Source organism: Ammodytes marinus (assembly GCF_949987685.1).
Source record: "Ammodytes marinus genome assembly, chromosome: 19".
NCBI lineage: Eukaryota > Metazoa > Chordata > Actinopteri > Uranoscopiformes > Ammodytidae > Ammodytes > Ammodytes marinus.
This window is the reverse complement of record NC_137223.1, coordinates 22,224,909-22,240,296: the sequence shown is the minus strand read 5'-3', so window position 1 is coordinate 22,240,296 and position 15,388 is coordinate 22,224,909. Positions and strand designations below refer to the sequence as shown.

Sequence of the window (15,388 nt, the reverse complement as noted above, 5' to 3'; positions counted from 1 at the left end):
CCACATGAACAGAGGAGGTTCAGGTGGATCAGTGGACTCAAGTGCAGACAGTTAGCATGTTAGTTTGGTCTGGTTGTATAGAAGATCTTGGAGTGGTTTTTAGGGAGTTTTGCATCTTGATCAAGTCAGTCTAAGCTAAATACAGGAAAATGTGTGTAATGTTTTAGTCATTCATTTATATTTGAATTTTTACAGCATCCTTACAATATTTATGTACATTTTGTCGTGGGAAAATAATGAAGAAAACATAAACAAAGGGACGTACACATACACACTCCTATTGACAATAGACAGGGTTGGTAAGACTGACCAGCAACCATGAGGTCGCTGGTTCGATCCCCGGCAGCGGACTGGAGGGTGTTAGTTGTAGAACTAGTGGTGGCTGGTATTACGTCTACAGTGCCCACTATCTCTACCATTGTGTCCTTGAGCAAGACACTTAACCCCCAAACTGCTCCGAAGTGTGGTAACTTGAGAGGGGATATGCGGAAGGACAAATTTCAATGTTACCGTTGACTAATAAATAAAGTAACGTAACAATGCCATAAACCCTTTGAGATTTAAAGGATATGCAATGACATGCTTGTCTTCATTAGGTTGCTTAATCCTGAGTAATTTTGAATGATCCCAAGATAATATTGGAAACGGTTCTTGGAATTCTCTGTTCCTCTAGGAGAAGAAGTGAACTGTAGCTCCATGAAGGGTGAAGCATTGACATTGACTATCCCTACTGAATATTAAAATCTAAATCCTCCCTCTGCTTTAATGTTACAGTAGATTCTTGATGAGAAGCTCCAGCAGGGTTTGTGTGTATTTACATTGGGGAATATGGGTTTGATCTCTGTGCACTCCCCTTTGATTTACCATTGACATTGGCAAGCTAAACAGCAGAAGGACAGCTTATATTTAAGCTTATTATTCTATCACCACCTAACAATCTAACTTTGAACTAAATAAAGGAAAGCTCATATCCCTTTTTTAAAGTTTACCCACATTGCTGAAGCTTGGTACATCATTTTCTAGTTCATTCTTTGAACATTTTATTAGGCCACAACTGAATCACATCCGAAAATGGAGGTTAAGAATAATAGTGAAAGTACTTCTGGTCTGAATATGTTTCCGAAAAAAAATGATTTGCTGTGAAAACTTGACATTGGTAGGTTTGAAGGTTGTCACTATTGACCTTGGAAAAAAGTAACTGACAATACATTCTAAGCCCAAGGTCCAGTGACTGAACAATCTCTGACACTTTATCAAAAATACTCTATGAAGAATTTGTACAGTGACATGCTGCATGAAGGTCTTGACGGTATTTTCGACATTTTCTATTGAGAAATTATTTGTTCAGAGGCATTTTTAAAGGGTAAAAGTATTTAAACAGGGGTTGGGGGTGCTTGTGGTGTAAGGCAAGGCAAGTTTTTTTTATACAGCACAATCCAGACACAAGGCCATTCAAAGTGCTTTACAGAGACATGAAATACATCAAGATTAAAAAACATCCGGATATTTAAAGCTTGTTTTAAATCACAATCGGAAACTAATCATTCCTATGTGTGTTCTTTTTTTTTATATAGACACATGCTTCTTTACAAACTCGATAAACCAAAGACATGTTAATTAACCGTGGCCTTCATACAATTAAAAAGATAGACTCCATATCGAGACCATATGTATAAATGCGCACACACCGTAACTGGGCCTGTGTGTCTCATATATCTCACAGCCCGGGCAGTAGAATTTCGGCCAATTATCCCACATTTGATCAGGATATTTCCTCTTTGTCTGACAGCTCCTTCAACCCTCCGTTCATCCACTCCTTCTCTCCTCTCCTCTCCTCTCCTCTCCTCTCTCTCTCTCTCTCTCTCTCTCTCTCTCTCTCTCTCTCTCTCTCTCCATCTGCCCTTGTCTCTCTGCCTGTCCAGCAGATGCTACAGAACGGCGCTTATTAGGACGAGTAGAGCTCTTTGAAGCCCAAGGCCCTTTTAGTGTGTGTGTGTGTGTGTGTGTGTGTGTGTGTGTGTGTGTGTGTGTGTGTGTGTGTGTGTGTGTGTGTGTGTGTGTGTGTGTGTGTGTGTGTGTGTGTGTGTGTGTGTGTGTGTGTGTGTGTGTGTGTGTGTGTGTGTGTGTGTGTGTGTGTGTGTGTGTGTGTGTGTTAGAGAGAGAGAGAGAGAGAGAAAAAGGGCTAGTTCCAGGACTGCATACTTCATATTGAACGAGTACATGAATGATGACACGTGTCAAGTGTGCTGTGCGATGAACGTGACTGTCTAGTGTGTGACTGTACTGCTGAGTGTGTGTGTGTGTGTGTGTGTGAGTGTGTGTGTGAGTGTGTGTGTGTGTGTGACAGAGAGTGTGAGAGCCTTCAGTCCGACATTTTCTGCCTCTCAAAGTGACAAAAAATGTGTTCGCCTCGACACTTCATTTAACAGCTGCCATTTCAACTCCCACACAGACGTTCCATTGGCAGCACACACACACACACACACACACACACACACACACACACACACACACACTGCTCAATAGATGCAGTCATAAGGTCTGTGTATTGTTCCTTTAGAGAGAATATTGAGCTCTCAGAAATTTGGCTTTAAGTTTGAGTCTCTTCTCTTTCACCCGATGTTTCCTTTGTGTGTGTGAGCCATAATAAAATGTCAGCCTGTCTATCTGAAAGAAATATAAATTGTTTGAAATGTAGCTTTTTGACCACAAATTGTATTAGCTTATTTGACAAAAGCCTATTTCTTTCAAATTTGATTCCTATCTTCCAGGCTGCCAAATAATGCCAGCACTATACAAAAGTCCTTTGAGATTTGAAACATGATAAAATAGGCCATTGCCATCATGTTGGGTTTACTCAGTCACAAACAAAGACTCTAGCGATAGAAGTTTGAGAAGCTTTTTTCCAAACTCGGATGTGCAACTAAGAGAAAACGGTGCTGGAAGGAATTTAACTGTGAGATAGATAGAGCTGACTAAGAATAACACTGCTGCTTCTGCAGAGTCCATATCAAGCTCAGTAGGATGGTCTGCTCTACACAGTATATATTAACACTGCACCATGAAAGTACTTTTATATTAACAGTGGGCCAAACGACAATGTATAATAGGAAAAGAGATGCTATCCACACAGAATGATGTCCTGGCACTGCAGTTCATTCTTTTGGTTTTATGCTTTTATTCCATAGGTTTTTACTATATAAATTGTTCCAACAGATAGGCACTCACTGACCTTTGCTTTCTTTTTATTTATTAATTTAATTTTTTTATGTGAAATTTTCATTCCACAGTGAGAAGAGAACATTGCCTTACTCAACATTAGCTGTCAATGAAACGTAAATACCAATCCATGTGTGTGTCATGTCGTGTTGTGTTGCAGGCAGGAGTGTAAGAAGCTGCGTGAGGAGCTGAGAGAGGAGCATGAGGAGGACAAGGCCTCGGCCATGGCTCAGCTGGCCCAGAGCAAAGAGCAGGAGCTGGGCAACGCCCGGGAGAGCTGGCAGAGGAAGGTGGAGGACCTGCTGGAACAGGTAGGAACCCTGCCAAACGCGCTGTGTGTGTGTGTGTGTGTGTGTGTGTGTGTGTGTGTGTGTGTGTGTGTGTGTGTGTGTGTGTGTGTGTGTGTGTGTGTGTGTGTGTGTGTGTGTGTGTGTGTGTGTGTGTGTGTGTGTGTGTGTGTGTGTGTGTGATGAATGCACAGGTGTTGACCAGCCTACTAGCTGTGTCTTCTTGCCTTTTTTTTTAAATTGTGAATGAAACTGTGCCAATATGGAGGTTGTTATTGTTGTAAGGGTTAATGCCCGACGAGGTGTCCAGGTATCAGGGGTTAATGGACACCGTGGAGGCGAGAACTGTCCGACGCGCAGCGGAGGACAGTTGCCTTCACGAAGTCCATTAACCCCTGATACCTGGACACCTCGAAGGGCATTAACCCGCTTATACCATAGTCTCCTACTAATAAAAACAATAATTAGACCAATCAGTTATATTTTCATGCCTTTTTGCGATCAAATTAGATTTTTTTTGAACGAAACTAGATTTGTTTCGAACGAATAACAACTTGTTTCCACAGCAACGCCCGAGACCTCGTATAATAACTGGAATACCCATTGCAAACCCATAAGGTTCTTATGTAATGAAAACGTAGTTCAGTACTCCAGTCAATAGGACCAACCAAGGATACGACCTGGCAACGACAGAATTTGGCTGTAATGGTGCGTTCAAATTGTACTGGGAAGTCGGATTTCCTGAAGTTACGTGACAGGGCTGAACAGTGACTGATAGGCGCTGGTCGTGTGTTACGAGAGCCATCCCGTGATTTTCAGATGTTATTGCACAAAACTGTTATTATAGCCTAATTTTATTGCAAGGAATATGTCAGTTTTTTCCACTTAGCATAAATAATTTACAGATTAGTCTGCGGACATTTAGTTCTTCCACTTTATTTTACTACTATCATTTAACTGACATGTTTTGCAGACAAAAGAAAGACAACGGCAGCAGCACTGTTCAGGAGTAGGCTAGGCTATTTTTATTTAAAATTAAATTCCACATTTCCATTAATGGTAAAATTTGAAAGCATTGGAAAATCCACCGCGGCCTTGGGAGGAAGTTGTCCGACTGGCTGATGGGCACTGCTGGATGGCACATTGATACCCGCGCCGGACGACAACATGTTGCTCCATTCCCGCCTGTCAGTCAGTGATGGAGCCCAGTAGCTGCGCAGGCTGCTCTCACATCTGTGGCCTGTCACCGACATTATTTGTCGGCTTTCCAAGCCGGCATCAGAGAGCCGACCTACGGCGGTGCTTCTCAGGCTGTGATTAGTGTATATCCTTGATAGACCCGCCTGAAACGTAATGGTAAGAAAAATATGAATGTGGCTACATTTAGATAATTAGGCTATAGGCCTATGCATTAAAATAAAGGCATAAAAAATAATCACCTCTTCACTAATCTTTTTCAAGATGTTGCCGAGGTAGTGGACCCCCATCGGCTCCCGGCTATACCAGACATCACCCGACCCTGGATTCGCACTCCTTTTGGGGTGTAAGTAAAAAGACTGCGCATCTTGGGGACATTTTGATATATATTTTTTAAAGCTTTCCACGGGGCATAATTTATCACCCGGCCTGGCAAACATGAACCCCCGTAGGTTTTCTTTGTTGGGGTCATGCGGGTCTTTGGAGTTCTTAGTGTCTGGGTTGTATGCCAGGCTGACATATTCTACCCCGTTCTCATCTTTCTGGAGGAGAAATGACTTCCTCTGCAGCTCCCGGTTCCCCTCCCTGCCTCGACGTGCGAAGCACAATTGTAAGTCAAACCAGACTTTTCTGACGAGCCCATGAGGAGTGTCTGGAGACAGCGCTGTGGATGTTTTCATGATGGACAGGTCAGACTCCGATATCCTCGGGTGGTGGAGGCTGGTATCTTTGCAGGTTTTTCTGTACCTTTTCATGATTGCTTTAAATATTGAGTTACTGGGGTTGAATGCTGCGTCCTTCAAAATATTGTGGTAGATTTGAATGGTATTCATCAAGAGTGCTGAGCAGATAGACTCTAAAGGTTGAGGTCAGATCCCTAGATGGACGTGTGTTTGACTTGGTGTTGCGCAAGTAATGAAACGATATGTCTATTTGCAGATATTAAGACACATGATACCCCACACACACAGATATAAACGGGTCCTGTAACTAGCAACTTCAGTGCCATTGCGGTCTCAGCCTGCTGCTACTATGCTACCATGAAATCCTATGTCTGATGTCTGATGGAAATCTCCTGAAATAAACCTCTTGAAACACAATGATGATTGTCCTGGCCCCACCCTTTGTCTTGGTCGCAACGGGGGATTCGGCCACCACAATATTAACACCAGTTAGGTTGGTTAGGTAGCGGTTTATGCCAGCGCGCAGGCTCCGCAGGCTGGCAACGCTATACTCCCCCTTTGTGGACTGAACCGAAGCATAAAACTCCCGGAGAGTTTCATTTAGAAGCTCGGGGGGGAAGTCTTCGAAGCCCGACTCCTTTTTCTTGTCTGCCAAGAAGCCTCGCAGGGTTTTGACAGCCCATTTTGTGGTTTTTTTGGTGTTGATTTCATCCTTTTCTTCCTCCAGGGTGTCCAACTCCTCCGCTGTTAACACTTTGTGCCTTGTATCCCTTCTCCTCTTTTCTTCCTCCTCCTCAGCAGCATCCCAGTCATCAAAGTTGTTATATTCCCCGAATATATTGAATGAAATTTTCACAAAATCGCTCATTTTTCTGCTTTCAAATAAACATGTATACTAATTAATGTTATCCGGAAGATTTGTCAATGTTGTGTTGCTACGGTTACTTCTTATGTAGCGCATTCTTTTTGGAACAGTTCAAACAGTTTAAGCTGATAAGCAGTTTACTTTGAACTGTAACAGTTCCATAGGTGTCCATACATCAGAGGTTAATCCACACCCATGGAATGTACTCCAGCCAATCAGAATAGAGTATTCACACAGACTATGGTATAATGAAAGTTAAAGGTCACATATTTATTTCAACATGTACAGTATATGGATCCCGGTGTGTTCATTCTTTTTATCAAAGCTGAAGTACCTTAATTTACTAGTTAAAGATGGTTTTAATCTTCAACTTGGGGTCTGCGAATGCCTCTGAACACAAAATGCCAGATGCCTACAGTACAGTTTGAAGTCCAATGGTTGTAAATATACTAGTTTAAAAAATAACAATAGGAGACAGACTAAGAGGCTGTAAGAGCAAACTATCTTCCCTTTAAGGTTCATGCCTCTCTAAGAATCTCCTGCCTTTGACACATTGACTTATTTACCTCCTCGCACTGCTGGACAAACCCTCTCACACATTGGTTATGTGATGATGTGGTGAATACACCACCGGAGGAAGCTGCTGTTTGCTAATGATATAATAACTGCCGCCGTGCAATATTAATGTAGCGTGACTAAGCACTGTGGTCCTGTTGTCACCATACACACACACACAGACAAACAGTGTGTCAACGGCTTCATTTATGCTATCGTAGCATGATAAACGGGTTAGCTTCACGCCTTAGCTATCAGCCAGACTAGATTTATCTCCTTCTATGTCAAATCAGAAGCAGCGGTCAATCTCTAGAATAGATACGCGCTGATAGAAGATGCAGTTTGGAAATGATATGGTGGGGAAGACTCTTTGATAACAGCTTGTATTTTAACATAATAGTATGGCAGTGTCAGTGAAGCACATACGCTATGCTCTCATGCTTCACAGTACACTATCACACCCCGACGAAGGCTCAAGCCGACACGCGTTGGTGTGCTTTTAATGTCTTGCCAAGTAAATTAAAGGGCCTTTTATTTTTGTAACCAATTTGGAGTGCCTGGACTTGGATTTTTTATGAATGTTTAGCTAATTCTTCAGACACAGCAGGACACAGTTTGTATAGCTGTTTAAGCTTTAAGTAAACATGGAATTCAAAGTGTCAGAATACAGAAAATATGGCCTTAACTGTTTTGAAAAGGAATTTCCACCTAACAACAGTGTATGTATGACAAGTCTCAATCGTAATATCATTTGGAAGTTTTAGACATGGCTATTGAGACACTGACAATCTGTCTCTGTTGTGGGTTGAATCCCATAGGTGATTATGTGTGAGTTGATCCAAAGATGATACTTCCTACACATACATTTATACCAGCTACTGTATATGTTTTAAATACAGTGTTAATACATTAATAACTTTGGGTCCAGCTGGTCTCTTCTTTTGCTCAAAATGAAGTCAAAGTCAAAGTTTTTTTATTGTCAGTTCTGATATATGCAAGTGAGACATACATCAGAATCGAAATAGCGTTTATCACTGGCCCCGGTGCAATAGGAACGATAAAAAATATAGAGTGGAATAAGATAAACATATCCTTAACAATATTTACAGTACATTATATACATTCTAAATACTAAGTAGTGCAAAGGATTTTTTTTTTTTAATATAAAACAGTATTAATTTGAATTAATTGAAGTTCCCTACCTGTCAGTTCACTCCTCTGGGCTTCAGCAGTTAATAAGAGCAGACAAGGTTATCATCCCTGGGGCGATAGTGACTTTGCATCCTGCCAAAAAGTGTGTCCCTATGGAGACGACGTGTGAAGTTTTCACACATCGGCTGGTTTGACCTTCCTGTAGCACGTCTCAGGTCACACAAAATAATGAATGAAGACCTCCATATTAAAGTTTAAAATTAGGCTTCTTTATCAAGTTTGCTACATCAAGTTAAAAGGTGCTACGAGGAATTTTTTTATATTTCTGAAACAGCCTAATTTTTCCCCTGATGATCATAAATTACATGTAACAGCAAACAAGACCACCGTTGCAAAGAATGCTATTTTTATATTGTTTTTCTTAATGCCTTTGTCATGGGTCCCTTACCCCTGGCACTATAGCTGGCATAGTAAAAACACTACCGTTTTTGTCCAAAGGGGGTGCAAGAATGAACAAAAGCTGAAAGTTCCTCAGAGCACATTTAAATACTCAATTGCCATAGCAGGTTGTACAGGGTTGTACCTTTTGTATCGCTACACTATATACATTATATTACGTTGTCTAGACAGACTTATTCTTCCAAATAATTAATTCTAGTACTGGATTCATTGCACTCTGCATTATAAAGAGTATTGTTTACTGCATTGAAATGCAAATAATATATTTACCAGACATAGTAAACTTTATTGCTTGCGGCTATAAATAATTTAAAAAACTGTTTTTAATTTGGCAACATTTGTTTAAGTCTCCCCCCTTTGGCCCTTCTTTGTTTTTCTGTTGCATTGAGATACTGCTCCTTAGAGACAGCCCACACGTCCTAAACACTGCTCAATTTCTTTTTACTAACTGTATATCCGAAGATGTAGAAAAAATATGTAGAAATGCCTGGTTCAGCTGTGTGAGTATGCACAGTAGCATGCAATGTTCTGAGTGACAGCACATCCCTTGTTGCTCTCGCAGTCTGTTGTGTATTGAAGATGGAGTCAGCGATAATTGTGTTTTTCTTGTGTTCGTTTGTGTTGACTTACATTGTTTGTCCATTGTATTGCTTGTCAATTACGCTGCCTGTTGAATACCAACGTGAGCTACTTGTTACCTACTGAATAACGTATCTCTGTCTATGTATGGCTCTCCAAACCGGTCCAACATTAAGTCATTTTCCCTGTTCCACACACACACACACACACACACACACACACACACACACACACACACACACACACACACACACACACACACACACACACACACACACACATACACCATCTCCATAGCATCACATGTCAAGTGCTCAAACCCATAGAGCCCAGTTGAAAATTTATTTTTAGGTCGATACTGAACAATGCTATGTGGTAACTTGCATCTCTCTATCTCTCTATCTATCTATCTAATCTATCTATCTATCTATCTATCTATCTATCTATCTATCTATCTATCTATCTATCTATCTATCTATCTATCCATCTATCCATCTATCCATCTATCCATCTATCCATCTATCCATCTATCCATCTATCCATCTATCCATCTATCTATCTATCTATCTATCTATCTATCTATCTATCTATCTATCTATCTATCTATCTATCCATCCATCTATCCATCTATCCATCCACCTATCTATCTACCAGTCTAACATGTATCCATTGTACCTGTCCCCCTCCAGATCTCCCTGTTGAAGCAGAGCCTGGAGATGCAGCTGTCCCAGTCTCAGTCGTCCCTGCAGCAGCTGCAGCAGCAGTTCAGCCAGGAGCGAGAGCACCTGCGGCTGCAGCTGGACGAGCTGCAGACGGAGCACCAGCGCAGGCAGCAGCGTCTGCAGGAGGTGCACCACTGCGCCATGCAGGACATGGAGCGCGCACGGCAGAGGGACCTCAAGGTGGGGGAACGCACACACACACATAAACACAGGCACGCACTAAAACACACACACTTGCACACATAAACACAAGCAAGTACACACGGCCACACATGGCTACACACACGGCCACACACACACACACACACACACACTCACACACACACACCATCTCCATTCATTATTACCGTAATAACAACTATTCTTCCTGGGGTCCACAAAAAGTGAAACATATGACATAATACTTCCACATTTTCAACACATCAAAAAAAGAAAAAGTAATATTTAGTCAATTCATTTACACTTCCTTCTAAACAAATGTTTGAGACAAACAAACAATGGACAGGTTGTTCAACAATTTCAGTATAGGTCAATACTCAACAGTGCTAGGTGGTAACTTAATTATCAGTTTGCCTATCAGTGCCCAGTGCCCACCGATAGGCAAACTAGGTAATAGTTTTCTAAATGGCCTCAAATGTATCAGTCTGTACTGGAAGTTATGGTTCTTTATTGCCCAACAAATATACCAATATAATACATCTGCAATGACATCATTTCGGCCTATACAGAATATCTGCTAGGCCAGTTTTAGCTAGCTAATGGCCAATATGTTGGCATTATAGAGTAACATTACATTTAGAAATCACAGGTGGTACAGCCACACAGAAGAGAGGCGAGAGTAAGCACTTTCCAGATTTACTGGGACATTGTGTTGCACAGTTCAGACTCAGTGCAGCAGGGCAGCGGTGTGGTGGGAAAGCTCAGAATCAGCACCACGGACAGCGACTCCATTCACTCCCCACACTCAGGCTTCATCAGCAGCAGAGACATGGTGATCTGATGGAATAACGTTAGCAACATGTATCCTGGAAATCATATATATTATTTATTATTAAGCAAACTCACCTAGCCCCTAAGTGGATTTTATTTTTATTGTTTTACCTTCAGCAAAACCAGAACACCTGCATGTATTCCTTAGTTTTTTAAGACATGCATCCCCCAAAACTGAGGAATTAATAACCTCGATGGATGGGTGGATGGGTGGGTGGATGGATGGATGGATGGATGGATGGATGGATGGATGGATAGATAGATAGATAGATAGATAGATAGATAGATAGATAGATAGATAGATAGATAGATAGATAGATAGATAGATAGATAGATAGATAGATAGATAGATAGATAGATAGATAGATAGATAGATAGATAGATAGATAGATAGTCCCATATTTGTAAAACATTTTTAAATTTGTTACCTTATTGAGCATAGCTTTGTAAATGAATGTTTTCCTACATGTGGTTAAGCGAAGGCCACCCTACCTTTTCACACAGGGTACAAGGATAGGTGCAAATGCATCATGCAATCACTGCAAACATTTTACAAGCTTCTGCATTCATTTACTTTCATCTCCCAGCTGAGGAGCTCCTCTTGAGAAGTTTTCTATGACATTTTAATCCAATAGAATCTTGTCAGAGTCAAGGTTAGCCTGGGACTGAATCACAGCCTTTCTTTAAGTCACCGCTTCTGTACCAACTAGCTACACTGGCAGGCTCCTGTGTCTCCTCTTCATAAAGGACTAAATAGCAACACGCAAACACAACACACACACACACGCAAACACAGCATACACACTGCTCAAGGTGCCAAGAAAATGTTCTTCACCACTAATCCTTCCATTTCACAGTCAAGGTCAGTTTGAATCAACTAAACATCTCCATCCAAAAATCCCCTTTTTCCCACTCGGCCGCTGTTATGGTATTAATGCTGGAGGCAGAATGGAGGTCAAGAAACGGGCGCCCTTGTGATGTGTTTCTTGGCAACTACTCGAGTGTGTGTGTGTGTGTGTGTGTGGGGGGGGGGGGGGGGGAGGTGGGGGGGATGGTGAAAGAATATAAACCCTGAGTCACACAGCACTTATGAAATAGGTGGTCTTCATTATTCCCATGTAAACCAAAGTGACAAAGTGACTGCTCTAAAAACACACACAAATACTCCTCCACTTATATACTGTAGATATGTACTTTATTTCATCAGAAAATCACATTGAGATCCACATGCCAGACCTGAGTAGAAAATGAAATATCAAACAGAAATACAATCAAAGCATTATGCACGTGTAAATTGAAAAATGTACACAATTATTTAATAAAAATAAATTAAAGTTAAGAATGAAAAAAAAAGTAATTCATAAAAAACAACAGTATTGTAAAATTCTAAAATGACATTGATGCCAATACAAAGACGTATGACTAAGCTATGTGAAACACTCAGATTAAAGTGAATGTGGATCTCAAAATGACAATTTCCAGATATCAGGGCATCCCATTTAAATTATAAATTATTCTAGAGAAATATGGGGGCGAACTTAGTCAAGGCTATGTTTCCGAGATTACTTTTTACTGTAGGGACAAAAAGTGTAAAACCAATCTTGAGAACTGATGTTTTGAGAATGGTGTTTTTGGCTCGTGAGTGAAGACAGGTAGGGCACTATTCCTTTCAAAATGACCACAAAATTGACCACCATTTTATTTTTCAAACTCTTCTAAAGTAGTCATTCTTCTGTCACCATCTTCAGTAATAACCTTGTACAAAAAGCTTTACTGAGGGTCTTTTATTGTGGCGGGGTGTTTATATATTTCAGTCAGCAGCAGTGCAGGGGAAGAGGCAACTCAATTACCCAGAGTGCAAGGCATTAGAGGGATGATTTGTGATTGTGTGTGGTTTTTTATGTGTGTTACGGCGGATGGAACGTTATCTGTTTCACCGTTCCAAACACAGTGACATCAGGGGGAGCAATAAAGTTTCACAAACACATTCGCATAACATTATTAAGCTCGCTGTCGTTCTACGCTACACACACAGAAAGAACACAAATAGAATAGAGGTGTGCGTGGTGAGATTGACGGCTTATTGCTTCTCCTTATCGTCTTTTGTCATGCTTATCATATTTCTCAGACACTTGCTCATGTTATTTTTTGCCCGCACAATTTTCCAAGGGGGAGAAATTGTTTTACCGTGATAAGAACCACTTCCCCTAAGCACATGTGGGATATTAATATGAATATAACAATGTTTAATAAGTTCCTGTGAAAGCAAGATAACACCCCCTTTTTTTGTTTTTTTCTCTCCAAATAAATACACAATATGTCATACAGTAACGCCACTAGTTGATTCATCTGTCTAGCCATATGTTGTGAGGGTATAAGGGTTGGGCTGTTGGTCTAGACTGAAATATCTCATCGATCGCCAATGGATTTATTCCCCAGAAGAAATGTCTTTGTGACGCTGTGATGTTTTGTTCGGTTCAATACAATATTGAGTTGGCCTAAAACCTTTCCTTTTTCTTAGGACGTGATCTGAATTTTAAAGCCCACATTAAAAAACAATATGAAACACTGAAATTCCCAACTGCTGTAGAATCTTGCCAGTGGGCACATTTCTAGAGTTTAGAGACTAAAAAAGGTTTTATTATTCTTTCAACTATAACAGTCTCAGCTAGTGTTATGCCCTGTGTTCTGATTGGCCTGAAAAAAAGCTTTGAATAAACTTGAAGAACTTCATAATGCAGCAGCTTGAGTTCTCACTAAGATCAAACAAAGTGTACACCTGTTTCAAGGGGGATATGTTGGGCTCCAGGTTAGTTTAGACATCAATATTCTTCTCTTGGCTTTTGAATAACTCAACAGCCCTACAGACACACTTTTATGCTACATCCCTTTGTATTCACTTATTATTTATTAATTGTTATATTCCCTATTATAATGTTTATTTATAGAGACAAGTGTGTAGCAAACACCAATGCCACGCACCACAGCATTTATAGCCCAGGCTGCTTTATGATGCCTGTCCCTAGCCGAGCCTTTAAAAGAGACTTAGCAACAATACACAGGAGATAGTACAAATGAGACGGTATAGCCTTCAAACAAGGAATACAAAAAAAAAAAACGATATACAACATAGAAAATAATACAGTATGACAAAGTTAAAATAAACAATTTATTTTTTTCAGATTATTCATTCGGAAATGACTCACTCATCTTCAGAAAAAAAATCTGTTATTTTGTTTCAAATTGTTGAAAGTCAGGATCCTATTCTAATTCTATAGGTAGTGAATTCCTTATGTTAATTCCCCTTGAGCGAAAAGGCTTTTTGTCCATGTTTTTTGTTTTAGACGCCTCTCTTCCTCAAACTCTGTCCTATGAGTTGTCCTCTAGGGTCAGGACTTAGCAATGTGTGATGCAGCTTGATCAGATGTGTGTTTATCCCTCCTGTCTCTCTGGCTCTTGTTCTTAAGTATCGCCCCCACTATGTTACTTAGTTTAATGGATACAGCCACCAGAAAAAGTAACAACTATTGACCACTCACTAATTAAATGAAGATTGAACAACCCAGGCCTTTCCACATAAAACCGAGCAGAAAGGGTGAACATAGCAACGATACAGTCAATTTGTAATTATAGCATTCACTGTGATTAGCAATAATTAATCTTCCACCTTTTAATTAAAGACATACAAAGTATTTTATTTTAGCTGACCCACAGCACAATAAGAACATCGGTCAATACCAACAAATAAGAGATACAGTGGCTTTTATAACTCACTTTTCAGACTGTGGCACAAATTTGTACACAGCTGCTGTAGAGCTACTACAGATTCTGTTATGTGACGTGTTTGCGAGTAAAAACGTGATTTTGAAATGATTGGCTGCATAGTGAATACTAGTTACACAAGGTCAAATAGTCTGAGTCTGCATTTAAAAATCTCTTATATTTTTTATATTACCTGGAAATAATCAGAAACTTTGGGGAGTAGGGACTAAGAAACATTAAGAAACACACTGAGTGTGATGAAATGTGAACATAAGAAGACATTCTTAAGATTATACACTACTTCTAGGTCTGCAATGAGATTCAACCAAAGGCTGGCATTGACTATAATAAGTCCTTGGTACAAACTAAACACCTTCTCTAGAGGATAACAAGGCCAAACTCTTTGGCTGTGGGCTAAGAAATAGCAGCTTTACACAGCAGATGAAGTCCATGAATTGATAGATGCATGTTTAGATATACTGTTTATAGATACATGATGTATATGGCAGTTGAAAAAGGGTATATGTGAGGAGAAAAGTGGATCAAACCCACTGTGAAACATGGTGGTGTGAATATTTAGGACTTGGGGGCGGTTTTGGCCCCCTGCACAAATGCAAAATTAATCAATCTTCACTTGTAGATTCACACTTTTGGACCCCCACTGTATTTTTTATTTTACTTTTTATATAATCATCAGTATATTGACACAGTATGTGAGATATCCTGGTGTTGGTTATAAGAGTTTGATAGCAGCTGCACAGGTGAATGAGAGGGAAGATAGATTTAGTAACTGGTAAAATGATGCCTTTGCCTTGAGAGAGAAGAGGCTCTTTTTAGATACTAGGAAGCATCATTTTTAGTGGATCCACACACTCAACTACAGCACTCACTTAGAAAGATCTTGTCATTAATGATCTG

The 15,388-nt window shown here is 40.3% G+C and overlaps 1 protein-coding gene across 1 annotated transcript in view; it reads left to right on the top strand.

Annotated features, from left to right (window-relative positions):
- fam184ab (family with sequence similarity 184 member Ab) overlaps window positions 1-15,388 on the top strand; it is a gene marked incomplete at both ends in the record, with an annotated part of 160,713 nt that overhangs the window by 104,829 nt on the left and 40,496 nt on the right. Inside the window, 2 exons of the mRNA XM_080047789.1 lie at window positions 3,380-3,530; window positions 9,686-9,898. Of these exons, the coding sequence (XP_079903915.1) occupies window positions 3,380-3,530; window positions 9,686-9,898 (364 nt within the window). The remainder of the gene's footprint in view (window positions 1-3,379; window positions 3,531-9,685; window positions 9,899-15,388) is intronic.